At 48.7% G+C, this 16,598-nt stretch overlaps 1 protein-coding gene across 1 annotated transcript in view; it reads right to left on the bottom strand.

The window, feature by feature from the left end:
- LOC120835715 (plexin-A2) overlaps positions 1-16,598 on the bottom strand; it is a 61,503-nt gene extending 44,905 nt beyond the window's left edge. Inside the window, exons 1-3 of the mRNA XM_078092830.1 lie at positions 16,279-16,598; positions 4,662-5,986; positions 1,418-1,600 (exon numbers count right to left, since the gene is read on the bottom strand). Coding sequence (XP_077948956.1) covers positions 1,418-1,600; positions 4,662-5,888 — 1,410 coding nt within the window. The 5' untranslated portion in view covers positions 5,889-5,986; positions 16,279-16,598. The remainder of the gene's footprint in view (positions 1-1,417; positions 1,601-4,661; positions 5,987-16,278) is intronic.

The following is a 16,598-nucleotide window of genomic DNA, read 5'->3' as shown; positions in this document are numbered from 1 at the left end:
AGGGCGACAGCGTGTTTTTAATAGTCTCTGGACAACAATGGATGTGTGTGGCGCAGAGGAATAGGATTTATCAAGGTTAAGGCATGCCGCATTTATACTAGAAATCCTCTGTTGGTTTTGGGCTTTTGGATTTGAAAATTAAGGATATTACCAAATTTATCTCCGAAACAAAGGAGGGATAAAGTCATTCTTCGGGACCTTGATAACAGGAAAAAGAAATAATTCAAAACTGGACCGGATTGATAATATTGGGCTTTGAAATACAGATTATACTTTGATTGATAGATTACAGATTAGTAATTTGAGCCTGACGCGGACGTGCACTTACACCTCTAACTGTGTTAATGAATGAATGCAAAAATGACTGTCGAGCACACAGAGATAATGTTCAAAATCAGTGAAGGGGTCCTCTAGGGACTTCATGCTGCTTCTAAACCACAATCTGCCAGGACAGTGTTAAACAAGAGTCTCCAGAGCTGCATAATTTCGTGTCGCTAATACAGAGGAACAGAAAGAACAGACATGTGCTTCAGTTGTGGCTCAAGTAGTCAAGGGTGGGAAATTACATCCGTCTGTCGAGTGGCGGAAGATGCCGGGCTGCATGATAACTGCACCTCTGACAGCCTCATAATGTCCTCCATAATCACAACGACATGTTAAACACAACCAGCTCTGCTAATTGAGACATTAATTGATCATATTATTTCATTAATTAGTGTTAATGGATTGAAGATCATTATTGCATAAATGTGACACAAAAAGCAGCAGCGGGAGACGAATCTCTGTGGCGTCTTTCTCACGGACCACTGATAAATGATGGAGGCAGAAACCTTTTAGAGTGACGCAAGACATTAAAGAGACGTTACGCCAATCGTTTCAACAGGGTGGTTGAAGTATTTCTTCGGGTCGAAATGCTTTTTTCCCAAGCTCGTCCAAAAGCATGTAACGTCTGCGTTGCATTGTGGGAAAAGGTGCTTCTAATGTGTCTGCAGGTGTATGTCACAAACTAGGATATACAAATCAATACATTTCTGCCTCCGCTGCATTGATTTTAATGGTTATTTTTGACTCGCCTGTCCCACAACTGTGAGGGAGTGAGAGGGAGACTATGTCACGCGAGTACAGCTTAATTCATCAAGTTTTGTTGTCAGCAATTAGTTCCTGCTTCATTAAGGATTTTAATCTTCATACAAGATGAAGGACGCATGAAATGACGTGTTTAGGCATGTTAACGTCAAATGGGGTTCACAAAGATTCCTCCTGCTCACATAATTGTTTCGTATTCAGCACAGAAAGGTGGCAATTTAACAGTTGGACGCAACTTGGACAGCTCATCAGCAATTTCTATAAATAACTGGTGTTATTTGTCAAAAAGAGGATCTGGCAGCATCGGACCCGTGTTGCTCGGTGCTCTCACCTTCTTCAGCCGCCCGCTCCTGGTCCCCAGGAAGATCACGCTGTGTCCGTTGTAGACGTAGGACGTGACGGAGGTCAGCCTGTCCCTGCTCTCCGTGTACACCGTCCGACCCGACACCAGCTGGGATCCCCCCAGGGGCTGGTTTATGTCCAGGCCACAGAAGTGATCATCGATGGGAACCGGCTGCGTGGAGAGAGGGAGGGAGGGAGGGAGGGAGGGAGGGATGGAGGAGTGGAGCGTTGGAGGTGAAGATGAAGAACGCATTGGGAGCACAAAGGCAGAGAGGGGGGGGGGGGGGGGGGGAGAGTAAGGAGGGAGGGATGTAAAAGGGGAGAGTGGAAAGAGGAGTGCGGATGATAGATGAAAGGAAGGGGGAGGGGGGGGGGGGCGTAAGTGGGAGGCAGAAAAATGATCGAGATGGCTGTAGACACAAACAAACTCAAGAAGAAGAACTCAAAGTGACCCGTGGCAAGCCACACATGCTCTTACTGCTCAACGAGTGGAAAAACATCTCCTCAAAAAGGGGTTTTACCCGCAAGCATCTGAGCGGGCGAATTCGAGGAGCAGACTAATTGCTGATGGCGAGGGCGAGGAACGCTGTGTATTTTGCACCGGTTTTCCTGTGATTTTGAGATCACTCGATCTGACATCACACAACGACGCAGCACAAGACGTGTTGTCAAGTTCTGATTAAGCATCAAAGAGAGCCGCGTGCTTCGCAGTCCCGTTACATCTACTAACGCGCAACTCAAGCCGTTGCTAATTGCCCGTCGCTCCGCGCAGAGATCTACTTTTTTAGGGCAGCTAATTTCTTATTTCACCTCCTCCTGATGCATATCAGCGCTTGCTGTTGTTGCTGTTGCCTTCGTCGAGCAACGTGCCTCCGTTTTGCTGAGTGTGATCAGTGTAGGTGAATGCTGCATAAATAAACTCCCTCTTAATAAGCTGTTTTCTTTCCAGTATGCAAGCAGTCAGGTCCTCTCGTTTGAGTATTCTCACAACCTGTGAATATTTGTCACTTGAATATTTGTTTTGACGTTTGCATTTGTTTCTCTTGACTGCTTGCAAAATTGCCAGTTGGAAATTCTGATGCCAAATGTTTTTTTTGTCATCGGAATAGAGATTTTTTATTATCCCCAGAGGACGCATCCTGCTTGCTCAGGTGATTCATTAACAGCCAGTTGATATCTGTAATTTGAGCTGAAAAGTCTCACCAGCTTTTGGATGGATTCCTATTAAACGATTGCAGAGGCTTCAGGTTGAATTGTCATTACAAGTAAAAAACCCTTCTGATTTTTTTTTGGCCCCATCAATCGCACCGTTGAGTTTGGTGCAAAGCTTCAGTTATTAGCATGCTAACACTCTTAAGTTAAGACTAGAGCTTGGGGAGCATTATGCCTGCTATGATTCAGCTTCAAAATGAGCATTTAGCCCAAAGCAACTCTGTGACTAAGTGCAGCCTGTGGCTGTTTGGTCTCGTCTACCGCCGTGGTTGGCGGATGCAAACATTGGCATTTTGTAACTTCCACGGAGTGTAAAAAAGTGTCAACGATGCCGCCTTTTTCAATAATTAACTTCAGGCACATTTAAAAATCTTGACACAGGAGGGGAATAATCGTATGAGAGTATCAGTTGTCAAAAGTAGATATTGGCCAACTAAGATTTGGATAAAATGGAAAATAATCTACAGATTTTCTGTTGCTTTAAATACAATGCAGAATGTTCAGGCCTCCTGTGCAATTTGTTGTGAATATAGAACATTATATGACACAGGATCCTTTTGCCAAGTGAATCACACCAGCTTGCGTGTATATATTGGAAAAACTACACCTCAGATTTGGTAAGTGACATCCTGCAATATGTGTCTAATTGAGGTAAGAAGAATTTAAACACAAATTTGAACTGGTAAAATCTCTTGTATGAAGGCCGGAAGCAAAGGCAAACCAACAACACCAGAATCCCAAAGTCACAAAAAGACATAAACAGAGCTTGGGAGACAAGTATCCTTTTTTGTTTGAATGGAAGAATATAATCATATTTTTCTCAAGTACATTTATGATTAACTATTTTTTTTAATTATAAACAAAAAATGTAAGTGAAATGAGTGTCGGAGTGTCGGCGTCAAAAAACAGTGCATCTCTAGACACACTCATCATCATGTAACATCATGTAACCACGAAACAAGTATCTAATGACTTCTTCACATTTATTAACAGTGCATTTTAGATATAAAGCTTAACGGTGCAGTGAGAGTTAACTATTGTATTAATATTATGTCTCTCTGTCCTCCCTCAGTGGCTTTTATGAGTACATACTATTTGTTTGATGGCATAGCACGAAGTACATTTGAATGACCACAGCAATGGATGCGATGAATATCGTTGTTTTCATGGTTTGCTTTCATCTTGCATCCATAAAAGCCACTCATTACACAGAATTATAGCTTTCACAAGAGAAATTGACTTGGGCATTTACAAGAAAGCGCTTTTCTCAACATCAAGAACAGGTCTCTGAGGGCTCAAATACCGCTGACAGCAACAAGAGTAGAAGGAAGGGGGCTGAAGTGGGGAGAGGGAAGGAGAGAAAAGGGAGGAGAAGAAGACGGGAGTCGGCGCCCAAACCCCTGAATGAAATCAAAGCTCCGCACAGACCTCCTGTGATTAGTGCGTTGTGGAATTAATCTCCAGCGGCTCATCCGCTCTCGCGGGATCCTAAAAACCTGAATGGTGTCTTCAAGCACCGCCGCGGCCGCCCGCTTGACAGCTATTTAGACTTCAATCATGGCTGTGGACTCTGGCGGCGCCGACTTTCAGTATCATCTATGTGCCGTCCGCAGGTGGGGTAAATATGTGTCTTATAGGCCGCGTGGTCTCCGTTAAATTACATTGTCATCCAATAAAGCTGCATTTTTTTAAATTATGTTTTGGGGTGAAACGTATTTCCCCCGGATTATTATTATTTTTAAGCGCATCACATATATTGTGCTCAGCGTACCTCCTCGTAGGGTGGAAGAAGGCTGATGAAGAGGATATAAAGTCATCGTTGAGATGTTTTCGCTAACTTTCAGTAACATTTTGCTGGGTTTTACTCTTCAACGTTCACCTTTTAACCATAGTTTTAAAACTGCAACTGCAAATTGGGAGGAAAATATATTTCGCTTAAAACCTAATACAGAGTGCAGTTTAGTTGTAGTTTGACCTAATTTTCGAATTAGTTAAAAGGCAAAATCAAAGAGTCCTCCTACCGCCTTGGTGCACTGCACGTCTTTTCCCAGAAGCCAGTGCAGCTCCAGGTTTCCCTCTCCCTGGTAGCAGGACTGCAGCCGCTCCTTGATGCGCGCGTTGATGTCTTGGATGGTGAAGACGCAGAGGGCGGAGTGGTCGGGCGGGTCGTGGCACTGCTTCTGCCCCTTGGAGAACACGGCGAAGAGCACGTCCTCCTGGGTGCTGATGTTGAGCGACTTTGCCAGAACCCTGCCGGCCTTGGACAGGTGGGCCGCCTGCAGCAGGCGGTACTCCTCGCCCTTGTGCACGCACCCCACGGGAAGCGACACGTACGAGTGGAACTTCTTGTCGCCTTTGCACAGGCGGATTATGCGGGAGGTGTAGAACAGGTCGCCGGCGGAGCCGCCGGCTGGCATCCCGTTCTCCGGCGTCTCCGGCTGCAGCGTCAGGAAGTAGACGAAGCTGCCGCTGGCGAAGCCGTAGATGTAGTCGATGTCAAAGTGCGGCACGAGAGCCAGTGTGTCCGAGGGGATCTTGATGAGGGAGGAGACAAAGTCGGTGTGGAGCTCGTAATCCAGCATGGCCGAGGATTCCGGGTCGCGGGGCAGCTTGCGGCTGGAGATGGTCGGGAAGTAGTCCTGCTTGCCGCCCACGGCCGTGCCCACGTACAGGGTGGCATCCTGCCCCTGCGAGGGCACCACCACCCCGTACATGGTGCCCGTCCGGTTGTCGCTGGACAGGTAGTGCTCCTTCTTGTGCGTGGGCTCCACCAGGATGAACAGGTCGTCCAGCCTCAGCAGCTTGCACACGCCCTGGTAGAGGCTCCCGCAGGCCAGCAGCCGGTGGTGCGAGTAGTCGATGAGCAGCAGCTTGTTGACGTTGTCGGTGGAGGCCAGCGGCTCGGAGCAGGGCTGGACGATCAGCGGAGGGTAGCACGCTTTGTTGTCGTACTCCGGCCCCGTGTCGTGGGACACCAGGAGGGTGAGGTTGGCCGACAGCTTGTAGACCCGGTTGACGGCTCCGACGTACAGAGCCCCGGTGGACTGGTGCACGGTCAGGTGGTTCAGCGACCAGTCCCTCCTCTCTGATTGGAAGGTGTTCAGAGTCTGCGCGACGGTCGTCCTTTGAGGCGCAGAGATTAGAGTCAATAGCCACAATAGCGCCGTGGGCCACGACATGACCTTTGGGGGACGGTGACCTTTAGCGAGGCCGCCGCAAGTCCATCCTTTTTCCAAGCGCGGTCGCATCCCCGCGGGACTCCGGGAAACAAACTAATACAGAGGTCAGATAAAACGCCGGGGATTGTGTGCCGCGGTGTCGCCCGTGTCGAGATCTTCACATCATTCTGAAAGAGAAAATAAAAGACATTTATTTTAAACAGCAAAAGATCCTCGACTGTTTCCAGAGTGGGAAAAGCGCCTCGAGGGTTTCATCAGACACTCCGCCACCCTCGACGTATATGAGCTTGTTGCCTCCTCTATCTCCGCTAAGTAAGACAAATGAGACATCAAATAAACAAGTGATCATTTGTTCAAACTGTCTGCCCATATTTACGAACCCGAGAGATGTTCCAATGTTCCCCCACCCAAACGGGGGGCTCATTATATTCGCCTGTCTGTAAGAGAGAACTCACCGTGGCGTATTGCTTGAACAAAGCAATGACACGCCGTCGCTGTGCATTCCCTCTGTTTGGGTGGCTAATTTAATGATCCAAACGTATTAATTATGTGTCCGTGTTTTTGGCTCCCTGTTTTCTTGCCTTCCCCTCCGCCTCGTTCGTTTAAATGCTTGAATCCAGGGGGAATTAATCACTCTCCACCGCGGCCGGCATTCTTAAATTAATCAGGCTTCTTCTGGAGATGGGCGTCATTAGACATGCAGGGCCAGGCAGCGTCAACCCTCACGCTTTCCTGTTTAATTTCATTAGCATATTTTATGTCAATACTTTCCAGGGGACAAACAATGTCCCGTAAACCTGGAGATGGACTGGACGATGGATAAGTTGGACACAAAGGATATATCCACGTGTTAACTGTTTTTTCCCCCGCCTGATGTTTTATCTATTGGATGATTAAGTTTGATCTCACGCAGAGGAGAGAGAAAGCGCTCGTGCCCAAAAAATGACGACAGGTGATAGTGGAGACGAGCGTCGTAGATAAAGTGGCGTCGGGTGGGCGGTCGCTTCATCAACGCCCATTAATGGAGTAATAAAACTGCCAGCAGAGGAGGCGGGCCCTTAACTTAAGAGCCTTCACCCTGAATCCCGTCCATGTGTCACCAGAGGCACCTTCTGCAGGACGGCTCCTAAAGCCCGTTTCCATCTCCCCCCTTTGTTCTCGCCAGCAGCCCCTTCACGCTCCTCTAATAATACCTTCTTTTTCTTTTTTTTAAATGGTATCCTGCCAAAAGCCCCGATGGCGAGTGTCTTTTTTTTTTGGGCTGCAGCTAACGCAAACTGGGGTGCGACTTCCCGGCTGTAAGTAAAGGTTAAATGAAGACAGCCATGTCAGATCCCGACGCCGGGGTCTGACATGGCTGATGCGGTGGGCGCTCGCCATTGGCCGGGCAGCGGGATGTCCGGCTGAGTTGAGAGGGAGCCAGCGGGCTGAGCGGATGGAGCGACGCTGGGCCGATTGTCCAGCTCCACCCCAGCATCTCCTGTCCATCTGTCCCCGCCGCGCTCACGCCGCGGGAGAAGCCGCTCCAGTGTCTCGACCTTCTCCGCTCAATTTGGCGAGCTCGGTGTGTGCGACTGTACCAGTAATTAGCCACAGAAGAGCAATATCTGACACACTGACACAGCGTTTCATTGTGAAGTTTGTTGCGGGCCTTTCTTTAATTCTAAGGGATGACTTTTACTGAGACCAATGTGAGTCACGCTCTGCTTATCTCCGTCTTTATCCTTCTCCGCTTGAACTGAGGCTTGAAGCTCCTTCTTCTTTTCTCTACAAACTCTTTCATCCCCCCCAACTGGACACAAAACTGCACATTGCTTCTCAGGAAGCTGAGGTTTGGCAGCACACGTTGGCTGTCATATTTACAGCTTCTTGATTTCCGACAAAAATGGTGTCCAGCTAATTCCTTCTGAAAATCCCTTTGCGAGCTGATGAGTCCCTGCGCCAGTTTCTGGGTTGACGTAACCATCATATTCTATTGTTTCTCCTTTTTATGCACCGGGTGAAAATGAAAAAAGGAGCCGTTTTTCAAATGTTGGAGAAGAAGCAGTGACAGTTTGTTGGCTTCTGGGTAAACTAAAATATATAAACTCTTTGAAGCATTCATGTGTTTGTTTTCAGTCAACAAAATTGCCTAAACCAGATCACCGAACTCCGGTGACCGGAAACCTTTATTCCCTGGGGTGCCAGACCTTTTTTTTTATTTATTTTTCACATGCAGCTTTTTACTGAGAAAAAGTGGAGGCCGGAACGTAAAGTAGAGAGCTGTGTGAAAGCGTGAGCTCACAAAATTCTGTTTCAATCCTTTGCGCGTATCCTTGAGCCGCCACAAAAAGGCAACAGAAAAGAAACGTCGGGGAGAACTCAACTGGTCGGCTGCGCTTTTGAATTTTCCCTGTTTGTGATTTAAACCGGAGACGACTTGTAATTTGCGTTGCCATCTCATCAGAACCCGACGCCCCGTCCTCATCTCAAGCAGACATCATCAGACAGCGCTCGCCCACATACTGCACACCGCATGGTGTTTGCAAAGCCAAAGGCTTGAGTCTGGCATGATCATAAGCAACCGACACTCAGAGGTTAACTCAGTGTTGAGAGTCTCCCCGAGAGGAAGTACAAAAGAGGGAGGAAAAAAAGGAGGCGAGGAAATAGGAAGCGCTGGTGGCGGACGAGGAGGCGAGCAGCCGCCTCGTGGCTTCGTCCATTTCTGTTCTCCCGGCTCCGGTCACGTCCGAGGCGTGCAGTCATGCCGCTCAGTGTTTACCCTGGATTACAGAGACAGCCCTTTGCCCTGCGCAGTCCTCCCCGCTGGATTCTCCGCCTCGCCACTCAGACACGCTCAAGCTCAGACGTGACTCATTCACACTCGCGCAACCGGAGCACGGGTTCGCCGGGGACTCGAAGGCCCTCGGCGGGCAACCAAACCGCGGCGCGAGTGAGGGTTCCACAAACACGGACCCCCGTGACCTGGATCGAGGTCGGCGGGGGCAAATCCGTCCTTTGGGTTCAGCCTTTATTGGGGTGAAATGCTGTCATGGCGGAAGGCGTGAATCACGGCGCGGAAGGGGATGATTAGCTTGTTTGTTTGACCCATCTACCGAAAGGGATGAAGCAAAATGTTTCGAGGGGGATATTTCTTTGTTATGTTGTCATTGTGCGTCAGTTTCGATGCTCGATTGCGCGACGAAAGCGCGGCGCTCAGGAAGACATTTTTTCTTGTGTTGAATTCATAAATTCCGGAGCTGTCGTCGATAATATCTCTGATAGGAGAAAAGCTGCGAAGATTTCACCACTGTGAGACACGATTTAGAAAACCCAGTGGATGGTGTCAAGAAGCATAAGCATCTGACTTCTTTCTGTATCTTACACTGTCACACCAGCATGAGATGCACAACATGGTCTTCTTCTCATACAGTATCAGCCAGTCAAACGTTTGGACACATTCTCCTTCAATTCAATGAGATGTGTCAATGTTTGGATTTCGGGTTACAGGTCCGTGTTGGATCAGGAACACTCTGCTCAGACTGCCGTGACATTTCTAAAGGTCACCAGAAACATCTGCGTTCTCATACTTCGTCAACACAACGGGAATCATTGTCACCAGCATCAGAGGGAACGGGAAAAAAAGTGTTGTTTTTAGTGGCCTAGATTTTCAAAGCTGTAAAAAAGGCAAAAACGGCATAATACCACAAGGCGGGAAAGTGTCTGAACTACAACAGTCACAACGGCTTCTGTCCTCGTGATTTCGAGCCGGCAGCAGAAAGGCACAGGTTGGTTTTTTTTGAGGTGGTTCTCGGGGACCGGTCAGTTCCCCGAGAACATAAGTTCCTTCTTGGAGATGTTTTCAGATTTCAGAGGAAGAAGTTGCTGTCGCGGATCCTTTCCGTCAATGTAGACTCAGCGTTGAACCCGCGGTACGTAAATCTTCGTCTGCGGGTCGCCGGGGGAGGGAGGGAGGGGGGGGGGCACGCGTTGTGCGCGTTACACATGAACGAGCCGCAACAGAACTTGACTTCCAAATGAATAAATGAAGGCAATTAGTCGATCTGTTTACGATGTTGCGGAGACAGAAGTAGGTCAAACGTGACGGAGGCAGGAGGGAGGAGGCAGCCGGCAAGCCAGAGCCGGGGGCGGTCGCTGGTACCTTGTGATGAGTCGGGGGGAATTAGGACATGGAAATGCCTTCTTTATCAAGGATGACTTATAAATGAATGTCATGTTGAATCACAAGTGACCGGTGGGGTTTATTAGAAAAGGCGATGTTTTGTGATCAGTCCAGCGTGTTTTATCCGCGGCTGCGTTGGGGAAGGGGCACCGCGGGGCGATGGGCGCCTCCACCTCCTCTTGGAGGGAATATTGTGCAGCGTGGATGCTCACGCTGCACATGCCTCCGGGATGTTTCCACGTTGATGCCGCACGGTAACATTTCGTGACAGTGGGCCGTGGTTCGTTTGAATCATTATGTTCTGAAATGTAAAATTCAAACAGCGGCGTTTCCGCCCCAGTCAGACGGGGGGGGGGGGAACAATCTTCCAACCAGTATTTAGATTAACGAACCCAAGACTTTGGGATTGCTAGTATTCTCTGGAAACCAAAGTTGTAAATTCATTTAGTTTTGTTGGCAGCTCTGATTCGCATGATTGTAGATTCATGAAAAACAACCGTAATTGCCTTTTCTTTTTTTTCGTTAGTTGTTGTTTAGTTTATTAGTCAGAGCAGACATTGCACGTTTTAGAGCTCTCCAGGCAGCCACTAATCTTGATGATGGCGTTGCAGCGGATATCCGCGGGGAACACTAAAGCGGCACTGTCACCGTGACACGCCGTGCTCCTAATAAGAGCCGGATGCTGCGAGGGGACCTGGGCGGGGGGCGAATGTGACATAGGGGACCCATTCCGACACATCACCACACAGTCAGCCGCCTCCTCTGCAATGCATGCCATTATCTTAGGGCGCATGCATTATACATGCAGATGCAGTGCTCTATCTGAAATTGCTGTTAAGAGCAGGGACCGGATGAAGGGCGCCGCTGCCACCGTCAAGATTTAGCCATGCGTCCCTTCCTCCTCCCTGCCTTCCTTCCTCTCAGCGCCAATCTCATTGTCGGTCTTCCCCGGTTAATGGTGACCCTCAAAGCAGGCTCTCTGACTGCCGAAGCTCTGGCGTTGCATATATGATGAGCGTAGAGGGGAAAGTCAAAGTGACCTCCAGCACCGTGATGAAAACCTACGCTGCTCGGGTGCAATAGGCGGCCTTCTATAATTCAGCAGAGCGCAGAAGAAGACAGAGAGAGCGGCGTGTTTTTTTTCTTCTCCTTTCGGGAGCCACGCGGTGCGCGAGCAGCAGCGGCTGCAGCGGCAACCCCTCATCCTGAATGTCGCCTAAGTGCAAGAATAGGAATAACGAGGGGTTCCCAAAAGGAGTCCGACGGCGGCTACGAGGGCCGTGTGGACGGTGCAGCTGAGGGGGAGTAGAGAATAGAGGGCGGTGAAATGTGAGACAAGTACAGAGCCGCTCTCCAGTTGCATGTTTGTGTGTGTGTGTGTGTTTTTTCTTTTTGTAACTACCAGCCTGCGATTCCTCCTCTGGCACGGCTGTAATTTTATTGTCTGCTCCATTCTTCAGACTTTCTCTCTTCTTTTTTTCCTCCGAGTTGACATTGCTTTTTCTCCAGAACAAAGCCATATTTCTGCTCAGGATGATTCAGTTACGATGTGCAGAGCTATATTGCTTTCGCATACATAACTCATGGAGACCTGACAGCGCGCATACATTACACTCGGCGGAAACTAGACCCCTGCGAGTGTATGATTGAGAAAAATAATCAAACACAGTGATGCAGAGCATCCGTGTGAAGCTGTGGATCACATATGTCCATAATTCCCCCACCACTGCACACCGAAATCAAATAACTTATTCCAAAGAAGCCTTTTCGTTTCCTCGGCTTCCTTCCTTCTCTGCCCATATGGCTTCGTGGGGCGGAGGATGCCAAGGTTGGAGGTAGCTGGCACGAATAATTACCATCAAAGAAATTACAATGCAAAAGGAACAGCTGCTACCTCCGCCGCCGACAAATCGCGGTTGAGCGAGAGGAGACGGCGATAGGCGGCGAGCGAGGCAGAGAGAAGCAGCAAAGAGGAGGAGAGGCCATGCGTGTCGTGCCGTTCTACAACTTTCCCTCTTAAGTATCTGCTGCCCCATAATCCCTTTAATCCGCGGTGCAAATAAGGCCTTGGGCGGCCATTCACCCAAATGCAAGCACCTGCCCAGATTGCCCCAGTCTGTCCTCAAAGGTCATCCCGGTCCAGCTCGTCCCGAATGCTGACCTACTCCGAAGCTCCTTCCAGCCTCCAGAGTCTCTGATTGAATTCACTGGAATGGGACGCAGGTTTTATACATGTGTTATTTTTGTACAAAACCTCCTTAAGGTTTAACACACAATGGGGAAAACAGAGAAGGATTTAGCACGGCAGAGAACATCCTCCAATCCCTTCAACCTGTCCCTCTTGATAGGAGACTTGGGCCTGAAATTAACATTAAATTCTCTAAGTCTATTAAGGAAATGGTTTGCGGCTTCCTGAAGGCTGTTCATGTCGGATGTAGTCCAGGTGCGCTGGGCTTTCGGAGTCTTGTCGAAGGGAACTGATTTGTGACTTTTTCTCTGAGACAAGAAAGTCATCCAGTGTTGTGACTTTAATAAAGAAAAAGACTTCTGCTAAAAGGCTCAAGGGAGAAGTAATTTAGTAGCGTCTTGCTTCTGCGGTTTCATTGAGCAACGGTTCTTTAAATCTATACACCAGTGAAGGAAGGGTTGGATGCTTCAAAAGTCGCAGATGTTATTATTTATTGAGGATTTCACCTGCTTGCCGTGACATGCCATGAAGAAAGTGCTACAGAGATGTTCTTGGAAATGGCAAAAAAAAATTCAGTTGGAAGCATTTGATGAAATGGAAGGAAGTTTTAGGTGAAGTAACACATATTCGCCACGGCTCTACCGCATTAATACCAATTTCCATACATTTTACATGTAGTATAAAATGCATTTCCTGTGACCAATAACTGAATTTACATCTCTTTATTAAATTCTCCCATTTCACTTGAAAATTGATTTGAAATTTCCAAGATGTTCTTTTTTCATCATCGGATGAGTTAAAGAAGAAATATCCTCAACTACAATTTTTCGGTGCTTGTGCATTTGTGCACAGTACATTTGAGCATCCTGAGTCGTTACCAACCCCAAAACTGAGAAGTAAGACAACCTTTTTCTTTTAGAGGTGGACTTAAAGCAACAAGCGCTATATGAGCTTCTAGGACAGAGGATGAATGCCGATGTATTCGGACAGTAAGTATGAGAAAATACAAGCACAAGCACTGTGTGTCGTCTTTGCTCGGTGGTCGGGGGACTGGTGAGAGAGGTTATTGTGCAGAAGAGGCCGAGACGTTCTGACTTTTGGCCCCTAATATCGGCGGCAGCTGCTTTTCTTACGCAACTCGATAGCATCTTTGTAGAAAAAACTCCACATCCCGCAGACTTTACGTTAAAAATCTGTCGTCGTCAAGCCCAACCTGATATCACCTCTTTCCCAGACTTCAGAAAGCCCTCCGAAGCCAAAGAAAACATCATACACCTGTTTAAATAAGCGGAGCAGTCCTGCTTACGAGTAATCTCGCCTTGAGTCTAAAATACGCCTCTAAGTATAAAACTGATTACAAACTCTTCCAGCTTGTCAATTATTTCCCAACAAACCAAAAAAAAAAAAAAAAGTGACGTCCCTCAACTCAGTTTCCTTTACAACCATATGCTGCCTGCCTCCACCATGTGCCAGAGGAAATAATGCAAAACACACACACCAGCAAAGTTATTGCACTGTTTGTATTAGCGGCGGTGTGACAATCTGGAGGCGGTGCGCCATATTGCGACACCGTCATCGCTGCACGCTGAGCCCTGCCAGAGCTGCCATCTGGCAGGTGAGCTGCACGCTTCCACTTGTACCTCTCCTCCCTTTTCCTTGCCTCCTCCCCCCGTTGCCTTCCTCTCTCCCCCTCTCGCTCTGTCTTTCCCATTTCCACCTCCCTATTCTCCGCTTAAACTACCTGTACAACTAACCCCCCCCCCCCCCCAGGCCAGGATCACAAGAAGATTGAAAGCTGTGGGGGGGGGGGGTGTAGAGGAAAGAAGGAGGACGGCCGGATAGCGGTCGTGCAGTATATTGATGTCTCTCCTCTTCTTTCTCCTGTGCAGCACCTTTGCAGAGTCACAGTGAATCCACGCGTGTAGACGAGCGCACAGTACCCACACGGACACGCACACTACACGCACACGCACACTCGCTTCGCTTCTTCTCTCTCCTCCTCGGGCTGTGTAGCATCCGAGCAGTCGTGTTTAATCAGTGTCTCTGTTGGCAAGGGGCCTAGAGGAGGGGAGGGGGAGGAGGGGTTGGAGGTGGAGGGTCTCCAGCTATGGGTAGTAGTACTGAGCTGCTGTGCACTCACACAGCGTGTAATTGTGTTACATACACTAATTCTCCTAATGCATTGCGGCGACTGCGCTTCGCCTTTGCCCCTCACCCACAACTCGCTCCCGGATGCTGGAATTACTCGGCGATCCACGTCACGGGTTTGAAGCGGTGGTCATTTAAATCAAAAGTTTTTTTTTTGTTTTTTTTCTTGGGGGTTTTGTTGTCTCTTCAAACGTGCATTAGAGCTCATTAACCTCGGCGGGAGGCTGAGATAACGCTTAACTTGTTCCAAATGACACCTACGCTCAGAAGACCCCAAAATGATGCAGTTTCACCTGAATTCTGCCAACACAGAAAACACACGGTAAATAAAACTACCAATACATGCTTCATTTGGGACGATTTTCAACTTGATTTTTTGGGACGATTTTCAACTTGTCGTATGTTGCTCAACCATATCATAAATATGGTTTAGTTCACCCTACTTTAGACTTTATGTCCAGCCATTAATATAAATGGCTGGACATAAAGTGCAAAGAGTGGAAATCACATTTAACAAATCTCATCTGCAACTTTTCGTTCCACGTCCAGATGACGCTGGATGAGCCGCAGGTTTCATCAGCATTATTCTCTTATAAAAGTATACAAAACTGGCCACATTGAGGTCTCTGCGCAGATTTGTTCCCACTGCATTGATGACGGCAGACTAATCCCCCGAGATACCAGAAGTATCCGTATGGCTTAATGGCTTATAAAGTAAGGACGAGCAAATATAGTTCTTTGTGAATTTAGATCAAGTGACCCTTTAAAAATGGGTCCATGGCAGGAGTAAAGACTAGATCGCCCCGACTACTAAAACTCCTCCAACGGCAACCATCACGACCAAAACCTCATTTCCATTTAATGCCGTCAAACGTTTGCAAAAGAGTGAGAGACAGAACTAATGTGTCGATTCATTTAAATTCTAAAATTAGCAGGCAACTGATAAAGTGCATGACTGGCGTGAACATGCTGAGGGAGAAGCCAATCTCTCCCTCTCTCTCTCTCTCTCTCTCTCTCTCTCTCTCTGTGTCTCTCTCTCCAAGAGAGGCTTTGCCCACTCTGGAGGGGCCATGAGAATAAAGGCTAGTCCAACTGGCCAGCCAGATAAGCCGGAGCAAATAGAGAGGGAGACAGGGAGCACACTGAGGGAAACGAGGGGCTCGTGAGAGTCAAAGAGCCGTGAATCCAACAACCAGCACTACTTGTGCAGCGCCCACACACACACACACACACACACACACACAGACGGCTGCTAGAAACAAAGATGCACTTGGTCAACAGCATTGTTGAGGTTGGCACCGCCACAGCTGTGTGTGTGTGTGTGTGTGTGTGTGTGTGTGTGTGTGTGTGTGTGTGTGTGTGTGTGTGTGTGTGTGTGTGTGTGTGCGTGTGTGCGTGCGTGCGTGCGTGCGTGTGCGCCTCGGTGCTCCCAGGCCAGGGCTCCTATCTCGGCTCCTGCCCGGGCTTATCAGCATCCCAGCGGCTCCTGCTCTGCGCTGCACCGGGCTGCACCGGGCTCCGGCGGCCGGAGGCGGGGCGGCAACGCGGGGACCGACTGTCCCCGGGCTAAACACTTCACTTGTGGTATTCTCCCGGTGACCGCCGATATTCGCCGCGCTGAATAATCCACACTGAGTTATGTGAGTGAAAAGCATCCCTCTCATAATGCCGTGGCGTTCAGCGCCATCGTGGCGTTATGAGTCTGTGGCCGGTGCTGAAGCTGAGGCATCGGTCCACATCTGTTCGTTGTTCCAGGTGCCCCCCCCCCCCCCCCCCCCCCTCCCTCCTCCTGAACATATACATCATTTATGGATTTGCCTCATGCAACATTTGATAGAAGACCTACATACAGACTGTTCACCGCGCCCTGGAGGCGCGTAAAGTCGACCCAACTTTCCCGTTCCGCGGACCTCCGGGCTGCACGTATACAGGCTGCCGCCCGCGATGGAGACGCTACTCACCTTGAAATAAGAGGAGACTCATTCACGAGCACCGCTGCTCCGGTTGTCTCCCGGTTACTGGCTGTTGTCGCTCCTTTCTTCTTTTTTTTTTTAGAAAAAGGAAACGTCCCGCGTCCGTGAATGAAAGAACTTATTCAATGTGTTCTGCGCGCCGCACGCAACGCACGGCCCGTGGAGTCATCGGGACAGCAGAGAGCGTCTCACCGTCAGCCGCTGGGAAGGAGACTATCGAGTGACTGATTCTCTCCCCCCCTCTCTCTCTCTCTCTCTCTCTCTCTCTCTCTCTCTCTCTCTCTCTCTCTCTCTCTCGCCGATGCTAT

The sequence above is a fragment of the Gasterosteus aculeatus genome, chromosome 17 (genome assembly GCF_964276395.1).
Source record: "Gasterosteus aculeatus chromosome 17, fGasAcu3.hap1.1, whole genome shotgun sequence".
In the NCBI taxonomy this organism is placed as follows: domain Eukaryota; kingdom Metazoa; phylum Chordata; class Actinopteri; order Perciformes; family Gasterosteidae; genus Gasterosteus; species Gasterosteus aculeatus.
The sequence above is the reverse complement of the archived record's forward strand: the minus strand, read 5'-3'. Positions and strand labels throughout refer to the sequence as shown.